At 44.9% G+C, this 19,844-nt stretch overlaps 1 protein-coding gene across 1 annotated transcript in view; it reads left to right on the top strand.

The window, feature by feature from the left end:
* MAP3K4 (mitogen-activated protein kinase kinase kinase 4) overlaps positions 1 to 19,844 on the top strand; it is a 103,094-nt gene that overhangs the window by 23,269 nt on the left and 59,981 nt on the right. The window contains exon 2 of the mRNA XM_066605429.1: positions 18,555 to 18,745. Within this exon, the coding sequence (XP_066461526.1) occupies positions 18,555 to 18,745 (191 nt within the window). The remainder of the gene's footprint in view (positions 1 to 18,554; positions 18,746 to 19,844) is intronic.

The following is a 19,844-nucleotide window of genomic DNA, read 5'->3' as shown; positions in this document are numbered from 1 at the left end:
CCACATGCACGCCTTCATGGATATTTGTTAATGGCATCCCTAGATGTGTAAAGAAGGCCCCTGGATGCCATGGCAATTGAATGGCACAATCGCATCGCTGGGGGGCCATTCCTGACCCCCGAATGGTGGTGTCATTTAAGTTCGGCTGTCATAATCTATAGCGGAATTTAGAGGGTTAACAATCTTGATCAGCCTTGCCATTGATTGCGGGTGTCTGCTGTTAAAGATAGCCGACACCCACCTTGTATGGCTTGGGACCGGCTCTTCATCCGACTCCAGGAGATAAATGTACGCTCTGTGACGTTAAAGGGGTACTAACCTTTCGGACAACTTCTGCTCCTCTCCTAGCTTGTGCCAATCTTATCGGTTCTGTAATGTAATTGCAATAAAAATGTTTTTGCTTTACCACTGTAAATCACATTTGAAGTGTCTGCCACTAGAGGGTTCTTCCTTCTAGCTTCTCTGCAATTGACTGTCGTTGGGTACAGAACCTTGAGAGGACACTGGTGTTTCCATAGCAATGGGGGGCGAAGCTATCTTCACAGGCAGCTTACCTACACTCAGAGGCTGCAGTCTGACAGATCTGCGGGTAATGTGATAACGATCTCCATGGTCTGTGCCTCTTACAGCATGTGGACACATATATATTACGCACACTTTAGCAGGTTTACTAAGCATTTAAACAGCATGTCTCAAAATGCCAGATTATCATGGCAAAGCACAGTGGTGAGCATTCAGATACTGCCTCCCTCCTGATTAGACCAGAGTGTACAGTATAGCATGGGAAGTCAGGACAGTGAACTACTGGCAGAATGGTAGACTTGCTTATACACCCCCTCCATGAAATCGAAATGCGCAAACAGCTGAGCAATAGAAAAATGGTGAAAAACCACTAAAAATCAGAACCTACGGACATGAAACAGGGTGCAAACAGCAGTAAATGAGAGAGTAAGGAGAAGTGAGTGTATTTTAGAAAACTTGTTGAAAACTCTTACACTTTAAACCCCTCTCTTCTGGTGTTGCATTTTCCTGCAAACACATACAGTTTGGCTATGACACTGCAGCCCTATTGCTTAACCCCATATTATCGTAGGACTAATACAATTACAGATTGTCGTAGCTCTGTGGCACTGTGTCATTAAAGGGGTTGTCCAAGTTATATTTATTTTTTTCCAACAGCATGGAATGTTATACAATAAGTTATGCAAACCGGTTTGATTTCCCCCAACGGTCCAGCACAGCAGCCTCCGTCTTTCATGCAGGTCTTTATTTGCACTTGCAGCAGCGACATGCCTTTATACCCCCATGACTGCTGCAGCCAATGACTTGCCTGAGACCAGTGATTGTGTGTGTGTGTGTACAGGAGGTTACCTATGCAGCATGTACACAATGTGTTGTGGGGAGGACTGGAACTGCGGCCAGGTGAGTCCATTCATATATCCAACACCGCTTTCACATGGCAATGTTCTGGTCAGACTTTTGCATCAGCGTTTGTAAGCAAAAGCGAGAAAAGCATAATGGAAGGATCTGCACCTCCTGTGTGTTTGGAGAATCCTTGTTCTGTTTTATGACTACTGATCAAAATATTGCACCATGAAAGTAATGTAGCATTCTACTTTTTTTTTCCTTAAAGGTGGCCCAGAATGTCTTTCCCTGAGGTTCTGGGCAGGTGGGACAAATTTGGTGCATACTCTGTGTCCACTGCTTGAATGTGCTTTGTCTTCCTTGTATATTCCATCTGCTGTGAATGACACATAATTATAGGCTGCACAGTGTGCATATGTGGTAGGATGAAGGCAACACGAAGAAAATGTTTTTTTTGTTTTTTCTTTCAGTCTTACTTGCTGTAACTTTTTTTTACAGATTTTCATTTACATAGTAGCTTTTTAATAGGAGTGAAGTAGTTTTCTGATTGTCTACTACTTATCATTCCCAGGTATCTTCCTAATAAGTGCTGGTTGTCGCCTGCATGGAATGCAATAAGCCCTGCTTCTGAGAGGACTTAGCTCTCATCTTACCTCTAGTAAAGTGTAGCAGCTTTGTAGTTCCTGTCTGACTCAGGTCTGACCTTTGGATACTAGTTGGCTCTTAGTAGCCGCAGCCATCGGTGGGTGTGACTTTTACTGTGAAAAATTGTTCCCGGCGACTGGAAGTGCAAAGCACTGGGTGTTTCTCTAAACAGTCATCACATTGATAATACGCCTTAGACTAGTGACCTTTATGGTATAGCTAAGATGTGCTCTTGTTGCCAAGCTTTTTTTTGTTATGTAATCCAATGTTCTTGGCATAAAAGAACCGCACACGGTATATTCATGTAATGTTATGGCATTTGAAGGGTTATTCATTTTTGGCATATCCTTTTGAAAATGGTTCCTCTAATCTATTTTTTTTTTTCTTTTTTTTTGTTGCAGCTTTCAGAGCTGTGTACTGTTATTGCTTTTTGTTTCCTATGCCTAAGGCCTCATGTCCACGGGGAAAATCAGATCCGCTGCAGATTCTCCATGGAGAATCTGCAGCGGGTCCCTCCTGCCCCGCGGACATGAGCGCCGAAAATAGCAATTTAAAGCATTTACCTTTCCGGCGCGGGCGACGAAGCTCTGTACTTCCTCACGGCCGGATCTTCATTTTCGGCCGGCGGATGAATTCCTGACGCCGGCGGCACGTCGCCGGCACGTCGTCGACGTGCCGCGCGCATGCGCCGGGCACATCCGCCGAGCCGAAGCAAGGGAGATGCGGCCGTGAGGAAGAGAAGAGCTTCGCGGTCCGCTGCGGGTGAGTAAATGCTTTAAATTCCTATTTTAGGTCTCCCGCGGATCCGGACGGCTTCCATAGGCTTCAATAGAAGCCCGCGGGAGCCGTCCCCGCGGGAGACCCGCATGAAAATGGAGCATGGTCCAGATTTTTTCATGCTCCATTTTTTTTAAAATCACTTTTATTGACGATCCGCGGGTATTTATGTACCCGCGGGTGGTCAATGCATCCCTATGGGATGCGGATCCGCATGCAGGAAATCCGCTGCGGATCCTAAATCCTATTTTCCCCGTGGACATGAGCCCTAAGGGCATGCGTAGTGTGTGTGGTTGGGCTTTATCTCACTGCATAGAATATGTGGTTGCGACTTGGCTTGGTTGGCACACGACAAACTTTTTCAAGTCTACTGACGTTTACCAGACCCCACAACTTTGGCATCTGTTGATCTTGGAGCAAGGGAATTGCGAAGGGTCATTAGAAGCCTGTCTGTGGGCTCCACAAAACTTCTGGACTTGATACCGGAGAACCCCAAGGTGGGGACATTCTACATGCTTCCAAAACTACACAAAGCCGGCAACCCAGGAAGACCGATTATCTCAGGTGTGGGAACCCTCACTGAAGGAATCTCAGGATGGGTGGAAGGCATCCTCAAACCACTGGTGAGAAACACAACCAGCTACCTGCAAGACACCACGGACCTACTGAACAAACTGTCAACTGTAGGTCCCCTCCCCAATGGCACCATCCTGGCCACTATGGATGTGGAATCCTTGTATTCCAACATCCCACACGAGGATGGACTGACTGCCTGCCAGGCGCACCTTGAGGCCAATGGGGTCGCCTCTGATGCAGTGCTACAACTCACAAGATTCATTCTCACACACAATTATTTCTCCTTTGGCAAAGAGAAATTCCTGCAACTCACAGGAACTGCCATGGGCAGTAAAATGGCACCGCAATATGCCAACCTTTTTATGGCAAAACTGGAGAGTGACTTTCTGGCCTCTTGCCCCAGCAAACCATTGGCCTACTTCCGCTGCATTGATGACATCATTATCATCTGGACCAACACCGAACAAGAATTAATAAAATTCCATGAAAGATTCAATGCATTCCACCCCACCATAAACCTGACATTAAACTACTCGCATACAGAAATCAACTTTTTGGACACCACCATAAAGATTTCAAATAACTCAATACAGACATCCCTGTACCGAAAACCGATTGATCGGCCCACATACCTCAGATGGGACAGTTTCCATCCTAAACACATCAAAAAGTCCATTGTCTACAGCCAGGCCATCAGATACAACCGGATCTGCTCCAACCCAACAGACAGAGAGGAACATTTGTACCATCTTAAAAGAACATTTATAAATCAGGGCTACCATCCCACCTCAATTGATGACCAAATCACCAGAGCCACCAGGATACCCAGAAGTCAACTACTCCAATACAAGGAGAAGGAAAGAAACAATCGTGTGCCTCTAGTAGTGACCTACAATCCGCAACTAGAGGTACTAAGGAAAACCGCAAGAAAACTCCACCATACCCTGCACAAGGATGACCGTCTGAAAACCATATTCCCGGACCCTCCGCTTCTGTGTTACAGGCAACCTCCTAACTTGAGGAACTTTTATAATCAGGAGTGCATTACCCTCTGACACACAAAAAGGAACTTATCCCTGTAATGTAAGGAGCTGTAAGACCTGCTCACATGTACTGACTGCGGACAGGATACGGATCCCCAACACACAGCAGGACTATAAGATCCCAGGGACATTTACATGTTCCTCGTCCAATGTTGTGTACCTGATCATGTGCAGTAAATGTCCTGTTGGGGGTCTTTATGTTGGAGAAACAGGACAGAAACTGAAAGCCAGGATGAGATCTCATCGCCATACAATTGAACACAGAAAAAGAGAATTACCTGTGGCCGAGCACTTCTCTAACCATGGACATAACATAGGAGATATGAGAGTTTTGATATTGAAGGGTGGTTTCAAGTCACAAAACCACAGAAGAATTTGGGAATATAAATTGATAACAACCTTTGACACGCTGAATACTGGGTTAAACTATTCCCCAGGATTTATGCGTGAATGGGAAGTGTGAGACTTGATTGCACAGATAAGACCCCCATCAACAGTAATTCAGGGACCATAAACTTTCACTCCCTTATCAGTATTTAGCTAAAAATGTTTGTGTATCTCTTATAACAATTCGAGCCTGTTGACCTTTCCCCCCCCCTCCAACAGTAATTTAGGGACCATAAAACTTTCACTCCGCTATCAGTGCCTAGACAAAAAAAGTTTGTTTTCTGGTTTGCAGAATTCCTTTTAAGTGCGAACCAATCACATCCATATCTGTGCCTTGTCATAAGTATGTATGTTATAAGTGTGTATAAATATGCATGCCTCTTCAGATCCAATCCATTTAAGCCGGAAGAAGTACCCTGCGTTGGTACGAAAGCTCGCTATTATTACATCATGTATTTTTGTTAGCCATTAAAAGGTATCATATCTACAAGATTACGTGGTTTCTCTTGCTGAGAACAATCACATTTTGCTCTACTGGCTAACACGGTACCAAACCTTTGTTTTCATTTGACACAATCCTGCATCATGCAGTGGGAGCAGGGGTTAACATGTAAATGGCCTCCAAATTCTTCCTAGTTCCTTTTTATACAAACTAAAGCGGACAATAACTTGTGGCAGGGAATCGCTAGAGGTGTTCAGTCTTGTCTGCTGCTGATCTCCTGACCGTGTGCTGGAGGCAGCGCCATGACGTGCGGGTGGTGCCAGCTGTGGAGGGCTTGCTGCTTAGACTTCTTTCGCTTATAGTGATGCCAGAAGTATTAAAGTACTTTGAAATGAATTTCAGAATTCTGTTAGGAAACAGAGTTGTCATCAGGACCCCAAAGGGTGAACTAATCCAATGTGATTCATCGCCCAGCCCTGGCTGTACCATAGGGACATGGGTGGCATCGGTCTAAACTGCAGGGATAAAAGTATTGGGTCAGCTTTACTATTCAAAATACAACCGGTTTCTGGCGCAAATTATACTAGAAAGCTGTCGTGTGTGTGTGTGTGTGTGTGTGTGTGTGTGTGTTTTTAATCATAGTGAAAAATTTTGGTTGGTATGATTGAAAGTACAGTGTATTACAAGAATCGCTTGAATAGGGCCGACTGCACACAGCCGGGTCGGATTCTGGCTGTTGACCCCATGCGTCCCCTTCCTGCAGAAGGGGCGGGGATCGGACTGCTTCTTCTGACTTCAATGGAAGCCATCCGCACCGACAAAGAATATGCTGTGATTTGTGGCTTTTTTTTTTTTTTTTTCTTTTTTGTTTTAAATTCCCTCCACGAGTAGAATATCGCAATTGTTTTCCGCTCGTGGACAGGGAACAGCAATTTTTGGGCAGTATTTTCTGCAGAATCCGCTCTGGATTCTGCAATGCAAATACACCCGTGTGAATTGGGCCTTTAATAAAGTGCTTTTAGGTGCTGAATCCCCATTGTATGCTATGAAAATCTGCGTTGGGTCCAATGTCCACGGCGGATGTGAATTGCAGTTCTAGCCTCCCATAGGGAAGCATGGGCATCCGCACTCGAATTTACATATCTCGATTTGTTTTCTGGATTCTGCATGCGGAAAACGAATCACAGCATGCTCTATTTTCGTGAGGTTCCCGTATGGACGGCTTCCATTGAAGTCAATAGAATTTGAAAATGAAGTACTGCACATGTGGTGGCCGGCACTACTGCACACATCCACATTACAGAAAAAAGACCAGGACAGCTAAGCGGGGTCATCGGGCAGAGTCGGATTCTGCTGTGACTCCTGCATGCACAATCCGACCCGCCAGTGGACATTAGGGCCTTTATATTGCACAGATTTTTCTGCACACTGGGTATGAAATCTGCCTTATGGGGGGAAAAAAGAATTTAACGTGACAGTTCTTGGTGCGGAGACTTCTAGTGGCAGATGGATTTTTACTACGGTTTCCCTGAAAATAAGACCTAGCATGATTTTCCAGAATTTTTGAGGATGCAAAATGATTTTTCAGGCTTTTTGAGGATGCTTGAAATATAAGCCCTACTCCAAAATTAAGCCCTGCTAACAGTTAATTAAAGTCAATTTAAATAGTGTCCAGGCAGCTATACATGTAAAAAAGTTAAACCTTTTTGAACAATAATGAATGACACTGTCTTATTTTCGGGGAAACACGGTATTTTCCGCATGGGGGAAAAAAAATAAATATGTACATCCAGTTCAGCCTGTTGATCCAGAGAAAGGCAATAAAGCATTCACTGGCTAAATTGATGCACGGATCCAACTCTGTGCAGAACTCCGATGCTTAGCCTCCTGTTGTACTGTCAGACCCATGATGTTGAACTGACAGGACGGAGTCTGTGTGAATGAAGCCTTATAATTCTTATTCACTGTACTGCCATGTGGATTCGCAGGATCAGCATTATTTTAGCAATTAGCCATCAATCCAAAATAGAATTTGTCATTTAATGATGTCATTCTCTCAAGCGTTGGTTGCTTTCCCTGCGGGATGCCTTGTCCCAGCATGTTTGCACTCTGGCATTCTTCTAACACCCCTGACTTCTGCAGTCAGTGCAAGTTCTTGTTTGGGGTAGATCATTTGACCTTAGTTTCGTCTGAAGGAAATTACCTTTCCGACTGTCAGTAGCACCATGTGTTAAACCTGTTGGGACAAAGTCTTTGGCAAGTGATGAACATGCATTTTTCTTCACTGACACTGAATCCTAATTATGCACTGTTAAAATGTCACTTGCTGGGCCATTAGGATATTGCATTGCTTAGAGAGACCTATAGTGTGTTCATACAGTCAGGCTAGCTTTAACCCCTTAATGACGCGGGCCCCCCCTCCCCCATTTAAAAAATCATAACTCCTTTATTTATCCATCGACGTCGCTTTATGAGGGCTTGTCTTTTTTGCGGGACGAGTTGTATTTGTCAGTGGTGCTATTTAATCTACCGTATAATGTACTGAAAAAATTCAAGTGGAGAGAAATGAAAAAAATTTACATTCCGCCATCTTTCAGTGCATCTTGTTTCTACAGCACACAAACTGCAACAAAAATGACAACTTTATTGTATAGAATGAATATATATTTTATGCATATGCTGCCGGAGGTGGGAGGGAGTTTAGCAGCGTTTGTCGGCTGTTTGCAATGGGAGGGGATGGGGGCGGAGCTAATCTTCACACCCTCCTATTGCTGGCTGCGACAACAGGTGGGGAGGGGGCGGGAGCTTGGCACACTAACCAACTCTCCTTGCAGAGAGCCGGGAGGGAAGGGGAAGAACAGTTTAGCGGAAAAATTTTAAAAGTTATTGTGTGCAGAAAATGGTAGGAGAAATTTCTATATTTCTCCTACGATCTTCTGCGCACAATAACTTTAAAAAATTTTCCGTCGACGTAGTTGTGTGAGGGCTCATTTTTTGCGGGATGTTCTGTAGTTTAGTACCAATTCGGAATATATATATTTTTTAATCTTTATTGCATTTTTTTTCTGGGAGGCGAGGTGACAAAGTGCATTTCTGCCATTGTTTATTCATTTTCAGATCCACAGGCCTTTCCCGAATTTCGGCGCATTCACCAATCTGCAAAATGGGGGACTCAAGCGCTACTACAGGTAGCCGAGAGCCTGCAACACTGACTAAGAGCCGCGGTGAGCAGTCCTCAGTCATGTCAGCGCTGTTATCCAATGAATGATGGCGATTACATAAAAGTTAACACCATTAAAGTTTAAGGCCTCATGTCCACGGGGAAAATCAGGCCCGCTGCGGATTCTTCATGTAAAATCCGTAGCGGGTCCCTCCTGCCCCGCGGACTTGAGGCCTAAAAATCAGAATAAACTCCTTACGATGCGGAACTTCCTTCCTTCTTGGCCGGATCCTCTTTCTTCGGGCCGGCGGCATGACGCGCGCATGCGCCGGGCACTTCCGCCAGGCCAAAGAAAGAAGATCCGGTCGTGAAGGAAGGAAGAACCGCATCGTAAGGAGCAGGTGAGTTTAATTCTGGTACGGGTCTCCCGCGGATCCGGATGGCTTCCATAGAAGCCTGCGGGAGCCGTCCCCGCGGGAGACCCGCACTAAAGTGGAGCATGTCCATTTTTTTTAAATCATTTTTTTCCCCCCGCACGCAGATCTGCACCTGACGGGAAAAATGACACCCGCAGGTATTTAACTACCTGCGGGTATCCAATGGATCCCTATGGGGCGCGGATCCACGTGAGGGAAAAATGCCGCGGACTTTAAGCCCGTGGACATGAGGCCTTATGCTCCTTTTGGTTTGAGCCCTGTTGTACATACGGACATAATAGGGCCACAATTTGTATGTTTCTGAACACGGGACAAACTTTGGGGTCGGGGGGGATATCAACTTTGGGGTGAAAGTCTGTTTGTGTCTGTGTCATTTTAAAAACAGTTTTTGGTTTTTTTGTTTTGTACAATTGCCACAAAATTTAAAGTCAGTATTTTCTCCTTCTACTTTGCTCAGATTCATTCAAAAACTGGTCAAAATATGTAGTACACCCTTAGCCAAATTCGTTAAGGGGTCTAGTTTTCAGAATGGGGTCATTTGTGGGGCTTCTCCATCGGTTTGGCCGCTCAGGGGCTCTACAAGTGGGCAATGGGGCCTAAATTGCCTTCAAGCAAAATGTCTGTTCTGAAAGCCACCAGCTGCTCCTTCAGTTTGGGCCTCCTTGTGCATACAGACATATTAGGGCCACAATGGATATGTTTCTGAACACAGGACAAACAGGGGGGAACCATTTTGGGGTGCAAATCCTCATTATGTGCACCATGGGAAAAAAAATCCTTAAAATTTCATATTTTTGCAATTATTATGTCATTTAAATTTTTTTTCCTTCTCTAAATTGCATTAATTCCTGAAAAGAAACTGTGGTGCCAAAATACGACCCCCCCCCCCCCCCCTCAGTGAATACATTAAGGGGTGTAGTTTTTTTTTTTAAATGGAGTCATTTGTGGGGGTATCTGTCATTCTGACACCCATGAGCCTTTGCAATCTTGGCTTGAAGGAAAACAAAATGTTCCTCAAAATGCTGATTTCATCATGTAGCTCCGCCCCGTCACGTGTGCCGATTCCAGCCAATCAGGAGGCTGGAATCGGCACAAGTGACGGGGCGGAGCTACGCAATGCCGCGTAGAAGGGGGCGGAGCCAGAACGCTGCTGCTGCCGGACAGACCCAAAGGCAGAAGACCCTCCTGCGCAAGCGCGTCTAATCGGGCGATTAGACGCTGAAGTTAGACGGCGCCATGGAGACGGGGATGCCAGCGCAGGGAAGGTAAGTGAATAACTTCTGTATGCCTCATATTTAATGCACGATGTATATTACAAAGTGCATGTATATGGCCATACAGAAGTGTATAACCCCACTTGCTTTCGCGAGACAACCCCTTTAAGTAAGTGGAGAAGGGCGGGGCAGTGACAGGAGTGAATACCCGCTCCTGTGCAGCAGTATGAGAGGGAGTGCACACAGGGACGAGTATCGGGCATCGTTTGCCCGACATTTGTCCTGTGTAAGTGGGCCTTTAGGGCTAATTCACAGCGTTTCACTGCAGCTGAATGTTAACGCTGCAGAATTCCGCAGCGTGAAGTTACTTGTGGCATGTCCTATTTGCTGTGGGAATACTCGCTGACTGCTTCCATTGTAGTCAATGGAATCCTCCCGTCACGCTATACTTTCACTGTAGCACAGCAAAAGTATAGCGTGAATATGCGCCCCGCCCACCGCGTCATGCATTGTACTTGCACATACGCGCCGGCGCCATGTGGGAGCTATGCAGCGGATCCAGAAGTGAGTATGGGGTCTTTGGGTCCATTTAAGACGGTCTAATGTGTGTTTGCACTGGCTAACTTTTTAAGCTTCTCTCCTTCACATAGAAAGTGACTTGCGTCTTGCATATAAGGGTTTGCTTGATCTGTATTGGCTCTCTGCTTTTTAATCTTCATTTTGTATTACTTTGACTTGACATTTTGCGGGCTTTGGAACCAATTACCACATTTATCATATTTTTAGACTCTGACACTTTATTTTTATGACTAGTCCGATAGTCATGGTTCTGTGAGAAAGGTGGTATAATGTTAGAGTAGATAGTCTATAAAAGTACGGCAGAGCCACTGTGATAAATCTGGCACATTTTAAAGACTGTCCTGTCTAAAAGCCTTAGACACAGGATGTGAGTAAAAGAAATGAAAAAGGAGGGTGGAGCAAGACCCAGTGAGGGTAGTGGAATATTTATGGAGTACAAAGAGTTTTCAATGATTGAGTATTTTGAATGGTGGAGGTGCTGCCAACCAGATGACGCTCCACCAGTGTGGGCGTAAGTGTAGCGAAAAGGATGTGAAAAGAACTGGTATGGAGGCGCAACACTCTAAGCTACTAGAATATGTAGATCAAAGTCCAATGTGTGATGGTGAAAGCACTTCTTTTTTATTATTATTTTTTCAGAAATTAAAAACCAGCAATGGAATATGCGTTTCGGGGAAGAACCCCTTCGTCAGTTCGGCTGGATAGGACAACAGGATGCCTAGGGGTGACACGATTCCAAAGATGTATAGAATGTGTCGGAGGTCCTGTGTGCAGGAGGACAGGGGAGAAAGGCTAAAGCATTTTTTTTTTTTCTCCCCTGTCCTCCTGCACACAGGACCTCCGACACATTCTATACATCTTTGGAATCGTGTCACCCCTAGGCATCCTGTTGTCCTATCCAGCCGAACTGACGAAGGGGTTCTTCCCCGAAACGCATATTCCATTGCTGGTTTTTAATTTCTGAAAAAATAATAATAAAAAAGAAGTGCTTTCACCATCACACATTGGACTTTGATCTACTTCTTCTAGTAGCTTAGAGTGTTGCGCCTCCATACCAGTTCTTTTCACATCCTTTTAGACACAGGATGTCTGTTGGGCGCTAACCTGATGATTAGTCAATACCTGTTTCATGCACTGCTCCCTTGCACTAGTCATAACACAGCATACTAGTTTGGTCTGTGTTACAAAGATAATTTGAATCCTTAAAGAGGCAGTCCCGCAACCCCCCCCCCCCGCCTTTTTTTTTTTTTTTTTTTTCACCACTGCACTAATCCTGATTGTTTCTAACACCCTAGATGTCTCCTTTTGTATACTGCACTCACTCCCATAAAGAGCAGCCTCATTTCTTGTGTGTGTATCAGACACCATCTTGATTCTAAAAAATTCTCCCCTGCATTCTCATCTTCTGCTGTGCTAGCAATCTCATGATGCATCAACACATGACCATCTACCATTTTTGCCTGCTGGGAGGACAGCATGATTATCCTCCTCCCCCCTCTCTAGAATCTCTTAAAGGGGTTGTCTCACGGCAGCAAGTGGAGTTATACACTTCTGTATGGCCATATTAATGCACTTTGTAATGTACATCGTGCATTAAATATGAGCCATACTGAAGTTATTCACTTACCTGCTCCATTGCTAGCGTCCTCGTCGCTGTGGATCCGTCTAAATTCGCTGTCTTCTGGCGTTTTTAGCTTGCGCAGTCCGGTCTTCTGCCTGGTGAATGGGGCCGCTCGTGCCGGAGAGCTGGTCCCGCGTCATCGTAGCTCCGCCCCGTCACGTGTGCCGATTCCAGCCAATCAGGAGGCTGGAATCGGCAATGGACCGCACAGAGCCCACGGTGCACCATGGGAGAAGACCCGCGATGCATCGTGGGTGAAGATCCCGGCGGCCATCTTGGAGAAGGAAGAATAATATATATATAATTTTTTTTTTTTTTTTTTAACCCATCCTTTGGGTTTGTCTCGCGCCGAACAGGGGGCCTATTGAAAAAGAAAAAACCCGTTTCGGCACGAGACAACCCCTTTAAATAAGCTAAAGACCAACCTATACATCACTGCTGTAACTGATTGGTCCCCCAAATGCTGCAGACCTCTTTCCAGACTATGACCGTGTCATAAATTCATGATTCCTCGTTGTATTAAATCCGACGATTAATGTTTTTGGTTGACGTAATATGTATGGGTACCTTTTTAGAATGCAAATCTGTGTGGCACACTGCTATATTTTGCGCTAGTCATTCTCTCCCTCCGTATTTCATAATTATGACAGACGTCCAAAATTTGTGTAGGAACTGCCGCGTTAACAAAATCTGAAGACTAAGGTCAGACAGTGTAAAATGTGTGCTGTTGAAACCTTCCTAAAATTTGCAACCAATTTTGTTGCCACTTTCCATCCAGATTTGCATTGTCTGCCCACAAATCCACCCCCCCCCCCCCCAACTTTCTTCCTTTTATTTCTTCTTTCTATACAAGACTAACATCAGTGAGTTGTGAGCCTTTTGTTGGTGTGACTCCAGAGATTAGAATCCGATTAGCCTGTTGCTAGGCCCAGCTGTTTGTTTGCTCAGTGTGTAGAGATGTAAGATGACCCAGAACTGTATTAGTCAGAGCTCCAGCAAACTACACTAGATCTGTTTTGCAGTGTGAAGTTTTTAACGGTTCTCTTATTATTCAGTCCTCTGATAAATGTTGTTGATTATAATCAGATTAGGCCCCTATTCATCCGGCCAGATTTCTGGTTGGCGTGCTGTCTGTATATTTAATAGACAGTACAAGGACTGATTAACGCCTTTGCGGCTGTTCACATGGACAAGTTTTGAAAGTCGCTGCATGGCCTAGTCTGGTCTGTAACAGACTAATCTAGGACATGCAATGTTCACTGCTCATGCAGATTACACAGATCAGGGACGGGTGTCCATGTACTGTCTGATACAAGTTGTGCCCAAGATTCTTGGGTGCAATTCACATATGGCTATATCTGTATGCTGCGATAGATTGCATAAGGCAATCTATTTGCCTGCGAATTACCATGTATCACACACGTAATCGTATGCTCTTGTAAGCCTGGCCTAAGGGACAAACTGATATTGTGGCCTCTGAATAAAGTGCTTTAGATTTCTTAGGCTGGGGTCACACAGGACAGAATGTTGGTGAAATTCTCACAGAATGACCGCACCGAAAAACTGCGAGAATTCCACTTGAAAAGTGCAGCTTCAAAACCCGCGGCCTTTAGCCGCAGGTTGTGGAGCGTCCTTGCCGTCGGCGTTTCACTCCGGCTTTCTTTTCCCATAGAGCGGAGAGAGGCCGCTGCGGAAAAGAGAAAAGAATTGACACGCTGTAGAATAGATTTCTGAGCCACATGGCAGTTTTTGTGCAGCTTGGCCGCAGTGTATGGACAAGATTTTTGCTAAATCCCATCCACTGTGCTGGCTAATCCCGGAATTAGGAGCAGCAGGTGGAATTGCCATGCGGACTTTCTGCATGGAAATTCTGTGGCAATTCCATCCCGTGTGAACCCAGCCTTAGTCTGATCAGTGTTTTTGTGTTGACTGTTGGGGTTTACTTTTAAAGCTGGGGTCACACAGGGCGGATTTGCCGTGGTTTTGCCGCGGATTGCCGTTGCATATCCGCACTGCGGCAAAACCGCTGCGTTTGCAGTGCAATGCAGCACAAATGAGATTTGCCAAAAAGCTGTTCTCACAGGACGGATTTTTTCCGCACAGCCGCAGTGCGGAAATGCAACTGCGTCGCGGTTTTAAAAGATGCAGCATGTTCATTCTTTGGTCGTTTCCGCAGCGGTTTTTTGTCCACAGACCTCTATGGACGCAGCCAAAACCGCACCAAATACGCGACAAAAGTAAAAAAGCGCTGCGGAAAAAAACGCTTCCAGATTTTTCCGCACGAAAATCCGCAGCAAAATCCGCAAGCCCAAATTAACCTTTGAAGCGGTTTTGCCGCAGAAGCAGTTCTTCTGCGTCAAAACCGCAACGGAAAAACCGCAGCAAAACCGCAAAAAATCCGCCCTGTGTGACCCTAGCCTAACACTTTAAGGCTGGGTTCACACAGGGCAGATTTGCCGCGGATTGCTGTTGCATATCCGCACTGCGGCAAAACCGCTGCGTTTGCATGCAATGCAGCACAAATGAGATTTGCCAAAAAGCTGTTCTCACAGGACGGATTTTTTCCGCACTGCCGTAGTGCGAAAATGCAACTGCGTCGCGGTTTTAAAAGATGCAGCATGTTCATTCTTTGGTCTTTTCCGCAGCGCTTTTTTTGTCCATAGACCTCTATGGACGCAGCCAAAACCGCACCAAATATGCGACAAAATAAAAAACCGCTTGCGGATTTTTCCGCACGAAAATCCGCAGCAAAATCCGCCAGCCCAAATTAACCTTTGAAGCAGTTTTGCCGCAGAAGCAGTTCTTCTGCGTCAAAACCGCAACGGAAAAACCGCGGCAAAACAGCAACAAATCAGCCCTGTGTGAACCCAGCCTAAGGTAAACAGAACGGAATTGGTCAGGGTGGGGACCTGGCTGACTCATTGTAAGGTTTCCTACACGAGTAATCTGCAGTACAGAAGGCAGTGGGTGGTATTATTACTGTGTGCATCTATGGCATAGCCTGGCAGCTCCACCAATTATTTAGAATGCCAGAAACTGTGTTTTCAACCAAAGATTAATGGAGAATACTAATCAAAGAAACTATGTGGTAAATATTCTGGTTTTTAAGAAATGAGCACACACTGCATTATATGTATTGTTCATGTCGGCTAGTCAAACGAAGTTATCTGCTTCATAGGGTGATGGCATGTATTTGTACAGTATCTTATAGCTTGTTATCCCTTTACCTGCGGTCTCCTGCTCCGTTCTCTATTGGTATCCAGTGGTCAAGACCTGGATGCTCGGCTGTTATACTTGTCAGGCATGTAAAAACTAGCCCTTTCTGTAATGAGGACAGTTTGTACAGTCGTGGACACGTAGTGGAGCGCTGCTGGTGATGTAGATTTTGCACTCCCCAGCAACAATTCTAAATAACAATGTGGAGATCTGAAGCTGGCTGGAACGTATAGTCGTGCAGGCCACAAACATACGTGCTGGAGTTCAGTTTAACTATTTGCATGGACATTTGGAATAATGGCAATAAGAGGCAATGTTGGGTAAATTTAGAAAATGACCAAAATAGTCCTAAAGTGTTTGCATCCTTTAGATACAGATCCCCATCTTTGGATTGAAGTGGTGAAGTCTGCCGTGGATCCTCATCAAAATGGTGTGTGGCTTTTGACGCGGAAAGTGCACACCAATTCTGTGTGCGAACATACCATTAGGCCTCCTTCCCACGAGCGTGACGGGGTCCGCCGCGTAATATTACGCAGTGAAGCCCGTCACGGCGCCCCCCAGAGCCCCTATACTTACCTGCGGGAGATAGCGTGAAATCGCTTCCCCGCCCACCGCCGCCGCGTCACCGCCCACCACCGCCGCGTCACCGGCCGTGTCACGTGACGCGGCCGGCCGCGTCATATGGCGTCATATGACGCGCGGCGGTGGGTGGGAAAGCGTTTTTTCACGCTATCTCCCGCTGGTTACAGCGGGAGATAGCGTGAAAGGACGGCTTCCATTGACTGCAATGGAAGCCGTCAGTGCGTACAGCCCGTCCTCACCCGCAGAAAATAGAGCATGCTGCGGGTGAGGACGGGAGAAATCGCGGTGCGTAATTCCGCGCTGGAATTACGCATCGTGAGCATTGTGCTATTAGGTTCAATAGAACCTAATAGCTGCGGGCAACGCAGCGGATTTTCGCCGCGAATTACGCGGCGGAAATCCGTTCGTGGGAAGGAGGCCTTAGGCTGGCTTCACACTGGTTACAAAATTGCAATGGGTTCTTTCACAAGAGCGATGTTTTGTAACCTGCTACATTGCGAGAATACAAAATTGCGGCATGCTCTATACAGCCGCGATTTGCTATGTTTTGTAGCCCATGTTTCCCTTGTTTATTGCATCGCAAGAACTTGCGATTTTCGTGCTATGCGATTTTTAAACATTAGAAGGGTCCGATTAACTCTCTCGCTATTAAAAAAAAATAAAAAATCCTAAGAAAAGAAGAATCAATGACCCTGCAAAATCGTGTGTTCGTAGCAGCGATATCGCAGCCGCCCATGTGAAGGAGGCCTTAAGGTTTTATGCAATTGACTGGCGTATCTAATGATTTGTTTTAAAATAACTTGTCTAGTAGGTGAGAAATGCATGCACTATAGTGACACAGCTGTATGTCAACAATATACATACCCTTAGGCCTCATGTCCACGGGCAAAAGAAGAATTAAAATCCACTGCGGATTTTAACTCTTCTCCTGCCCGCGGATCCGCATCCCATAGGGATGCATTGACCACCCGCGGGTAGATAAATACCCGCGGATGGTCAATAAAAGTGATTTAAAAAAAAAAATGGAGCATGGAAAAATCTGGACCATGCTCAATTTTCGTGCGGGTCTCCACCGGGGACGGCTCCCGCAGGCTTCTATTGAAGCCTATGGAAGCCATCCGGATCCGCGGGAGACAAAAATCGGATTTTACTCACCCGCTACGGTTCTTCCCTTCGCCGCGGCGCCATCTTCTCTCCGTCGCGGCCGGATCTTTTTTCTTCGGGCCGCGACGCAGAGAAGATGACGCCGCGGCGAAAAGAAGATCCGGAGCGTGCGGAGAGGTGAGTTTATTCTTATTTATTCTCATTTTCAGCCCTCATGTCCGTGGGGCAGGAGGGACCCGCTACGGATTCTCCATGGAGAATCCGGAGTGGGCCTGATTTTCCCCGTGGACATGAGGCCTTAAGGCCGCCTGCAGACGGCCGGGTCGGATCCCGCTGTGAGATTTCTTGCAGCGGGATGCGGGCCTGTGCCCCTGAACAGCCCTGCGGCTCACCCGCTCCCAGCGTCTCCTCTCTGCACTGTGTGACATTTCTGTGTAGGCCTTTGCGAGACCCGCACAGAAATATAACATGCCACAATTTGTTTTCCGCGTGTGTTTTCACGTGGACAAATCGCAGCCATCTGCCTAGGATTGAGTTATCTAATACAATCCTATGGAAGCAAGCACGGGTGGAATTTCCGCCCGTGTGCAGGAAGCACAACCTCGTTCTATGATGTGTACAGCCAGGGTTGCATAGACATTGTGTATTTGCACGCACATGTGTTTTTGCTTTACTTTGTGTAAAGCTAAACAACAAAAAAAACTTATTTAGACATAGTTTTTAGAGTTTTTTTTTTTTTCTTTACAGGACAAGTTGTATTTTTCAATGGTACTATTTAATATGCTGAAAAACTTTTTAAAAAATTCTAAGTGGATTAAAATGAAAACAATACATACATTCAGCTATCTATCGGTGCGTCTTGCTTCTACGGCGCACAAACTGCAACAAAAATGACATGATAACTTTATTCGGTAGGTCCGTATGATTACTACAATACCAACGTGTGGTTTTTTGTTATTTTTTGCTGTACTCTTTGTATTCTTTCTAAGATTATCTTCACATAAAACACCCAAAAAAATGTAAAATATTCTGTGCGCAAGAACCTTTTTGTTTTTCCATCGATGTAGTTTTGTGAGGGCTCATTTTTTGCGGGACGCTCCGTAGTTTCCTTTGGTACCCTTTTGACATAGATACGACTTTTTGATTGCTTTCTATTGTTTTTTTCACACTTGCGATCGCGATATTGCTGTGTGTTGGGTTTTTTTTGTTTGTTTTTTTTTTTTGTTCTCTGTAATTATCAAGTTTGCGTTTTTGTTTGTTTTTTTTAATATCCAAAGTTCTGCTATCGCTAATCTGCTGCATTTTCTTAATGAGTGAACACACCCTTAAACTAACATTTTGTGTCCCTCCTTTTATGTGACTTTGTTTCATCAGTCATTGTATGAAAGTTTGTCCTCTATTTTCAGGCACATGCGCAAAACAGAAAATGCCGCTGGAGACAATCTGGGTTGTGAAGCCGATGAGTTTTCAGATGAAGCAAATGCCGAAACCTTCTATAGCCCCTCTCCTCCCAGCACTCCCCGACAGATGAAACGTATGTCAACCAAACATCAACGGAACAGCACGGGGAGGACAGCCAATCGAAACCTATGTAAAGGTCAGTTTCTGAATAACGGTGGTTTGAGTAGTTCTTATAGAGGCATTACATTAAATTCTATGGACACCTTTTGGGGGACCTTTTTTTTCACTTAAATTTTGGCTGACTTATTTTTGCAGTAGGTTTTATTTAAAAATTGACTGTCTTCTCGGCTTCTACATATCGCTGTATAGAGACACTGCAATGTAATGCCCCATTTAGACTGGGTGAGGGTCGGCTAAATGACTGCACGAGCGCGGATGTCACCGCTAAGGTTGTTGGTGCTCATGCAGAGCGTTTAGACAGGCAGATAATACTGCTGGATCACGGGCTTCTCTTTGACTTCTCGCTCAGCGCTTCACCTTCTATGTGAAGCGTTTACACACAACAAGAAGCCAGCGATCCAGTCATATTTTCTATGTGGATTTGAAAGTTGGCAATAACAAAAAGTGAGTGAATAGTAAACCTTTGGTTTACATTTTTACACAGGATGAATATAATTCAATTTAATTAGTTGTAATGAATTTTGAGCGATAATTGTCCCGTGTAAATGGCCCTTTAGTCTCAATAGGAGATCTGTCAGTGAGGCAAGCTTTCAGCCCTTATCTATCCTCTCCTGCATGCTAATTTAAGAGCAGAACAAAATTCTTTGTGGATAAACTTTCAGATGAAGCACTGATTGAATCACGTTGTTAACTGTATCGCCCAGCATGGTGGCCCCACTGCCTACTGATCATTGTGTTTATTGGGCTACAAGGCAGTTTGAAATTATAATCTATTTATTTCCACTTAATAGTTTTAGTGTGAAATATACAGGAAAGCAAAATAATGCCCTTTTTTTCTTTTAAAGGTATCTGTTTGTTTGTTTTTTGACAGATCCATTTAACCCTTTAAGGACCAGGCTGTTTTGTACCTAAAGGACCAGACACTTTTAAGCAATTCATGTGGTGGTTTTACTACCCTATTATTTTTTTTTTTTCTTTTAGCCTGTGACATAGTGATTTTTTTATTTTTATCTTTTCTATTTTTAATATCTTCACCGCCTTTTTCTTTTTTTTTTTTTTCTCCTTTTATTGGGGGTATATAAAAAATATATATATATAATATTCGAGTCAGGAAA

This window comes from Eleutherodactylus coqui, chromosome 1 (genome assembly GCF_035609145.1).
Source record: "Eleutherodactylus coqui strain aEleCoq1 chromosome 1, aEleCoq1.hap1, whole genome shotgun sequence".
Classification (NCBI taxonomy): Eukaryota; Metazoa; Chordata; class Amphibia; order Anura; family Eleutherodactylidae; genus Eleutherodactylus; species Eleutherodactylus coqui.
This window is presented reverse-complemented; position numbering and strand designations above follow the sequence as displayed.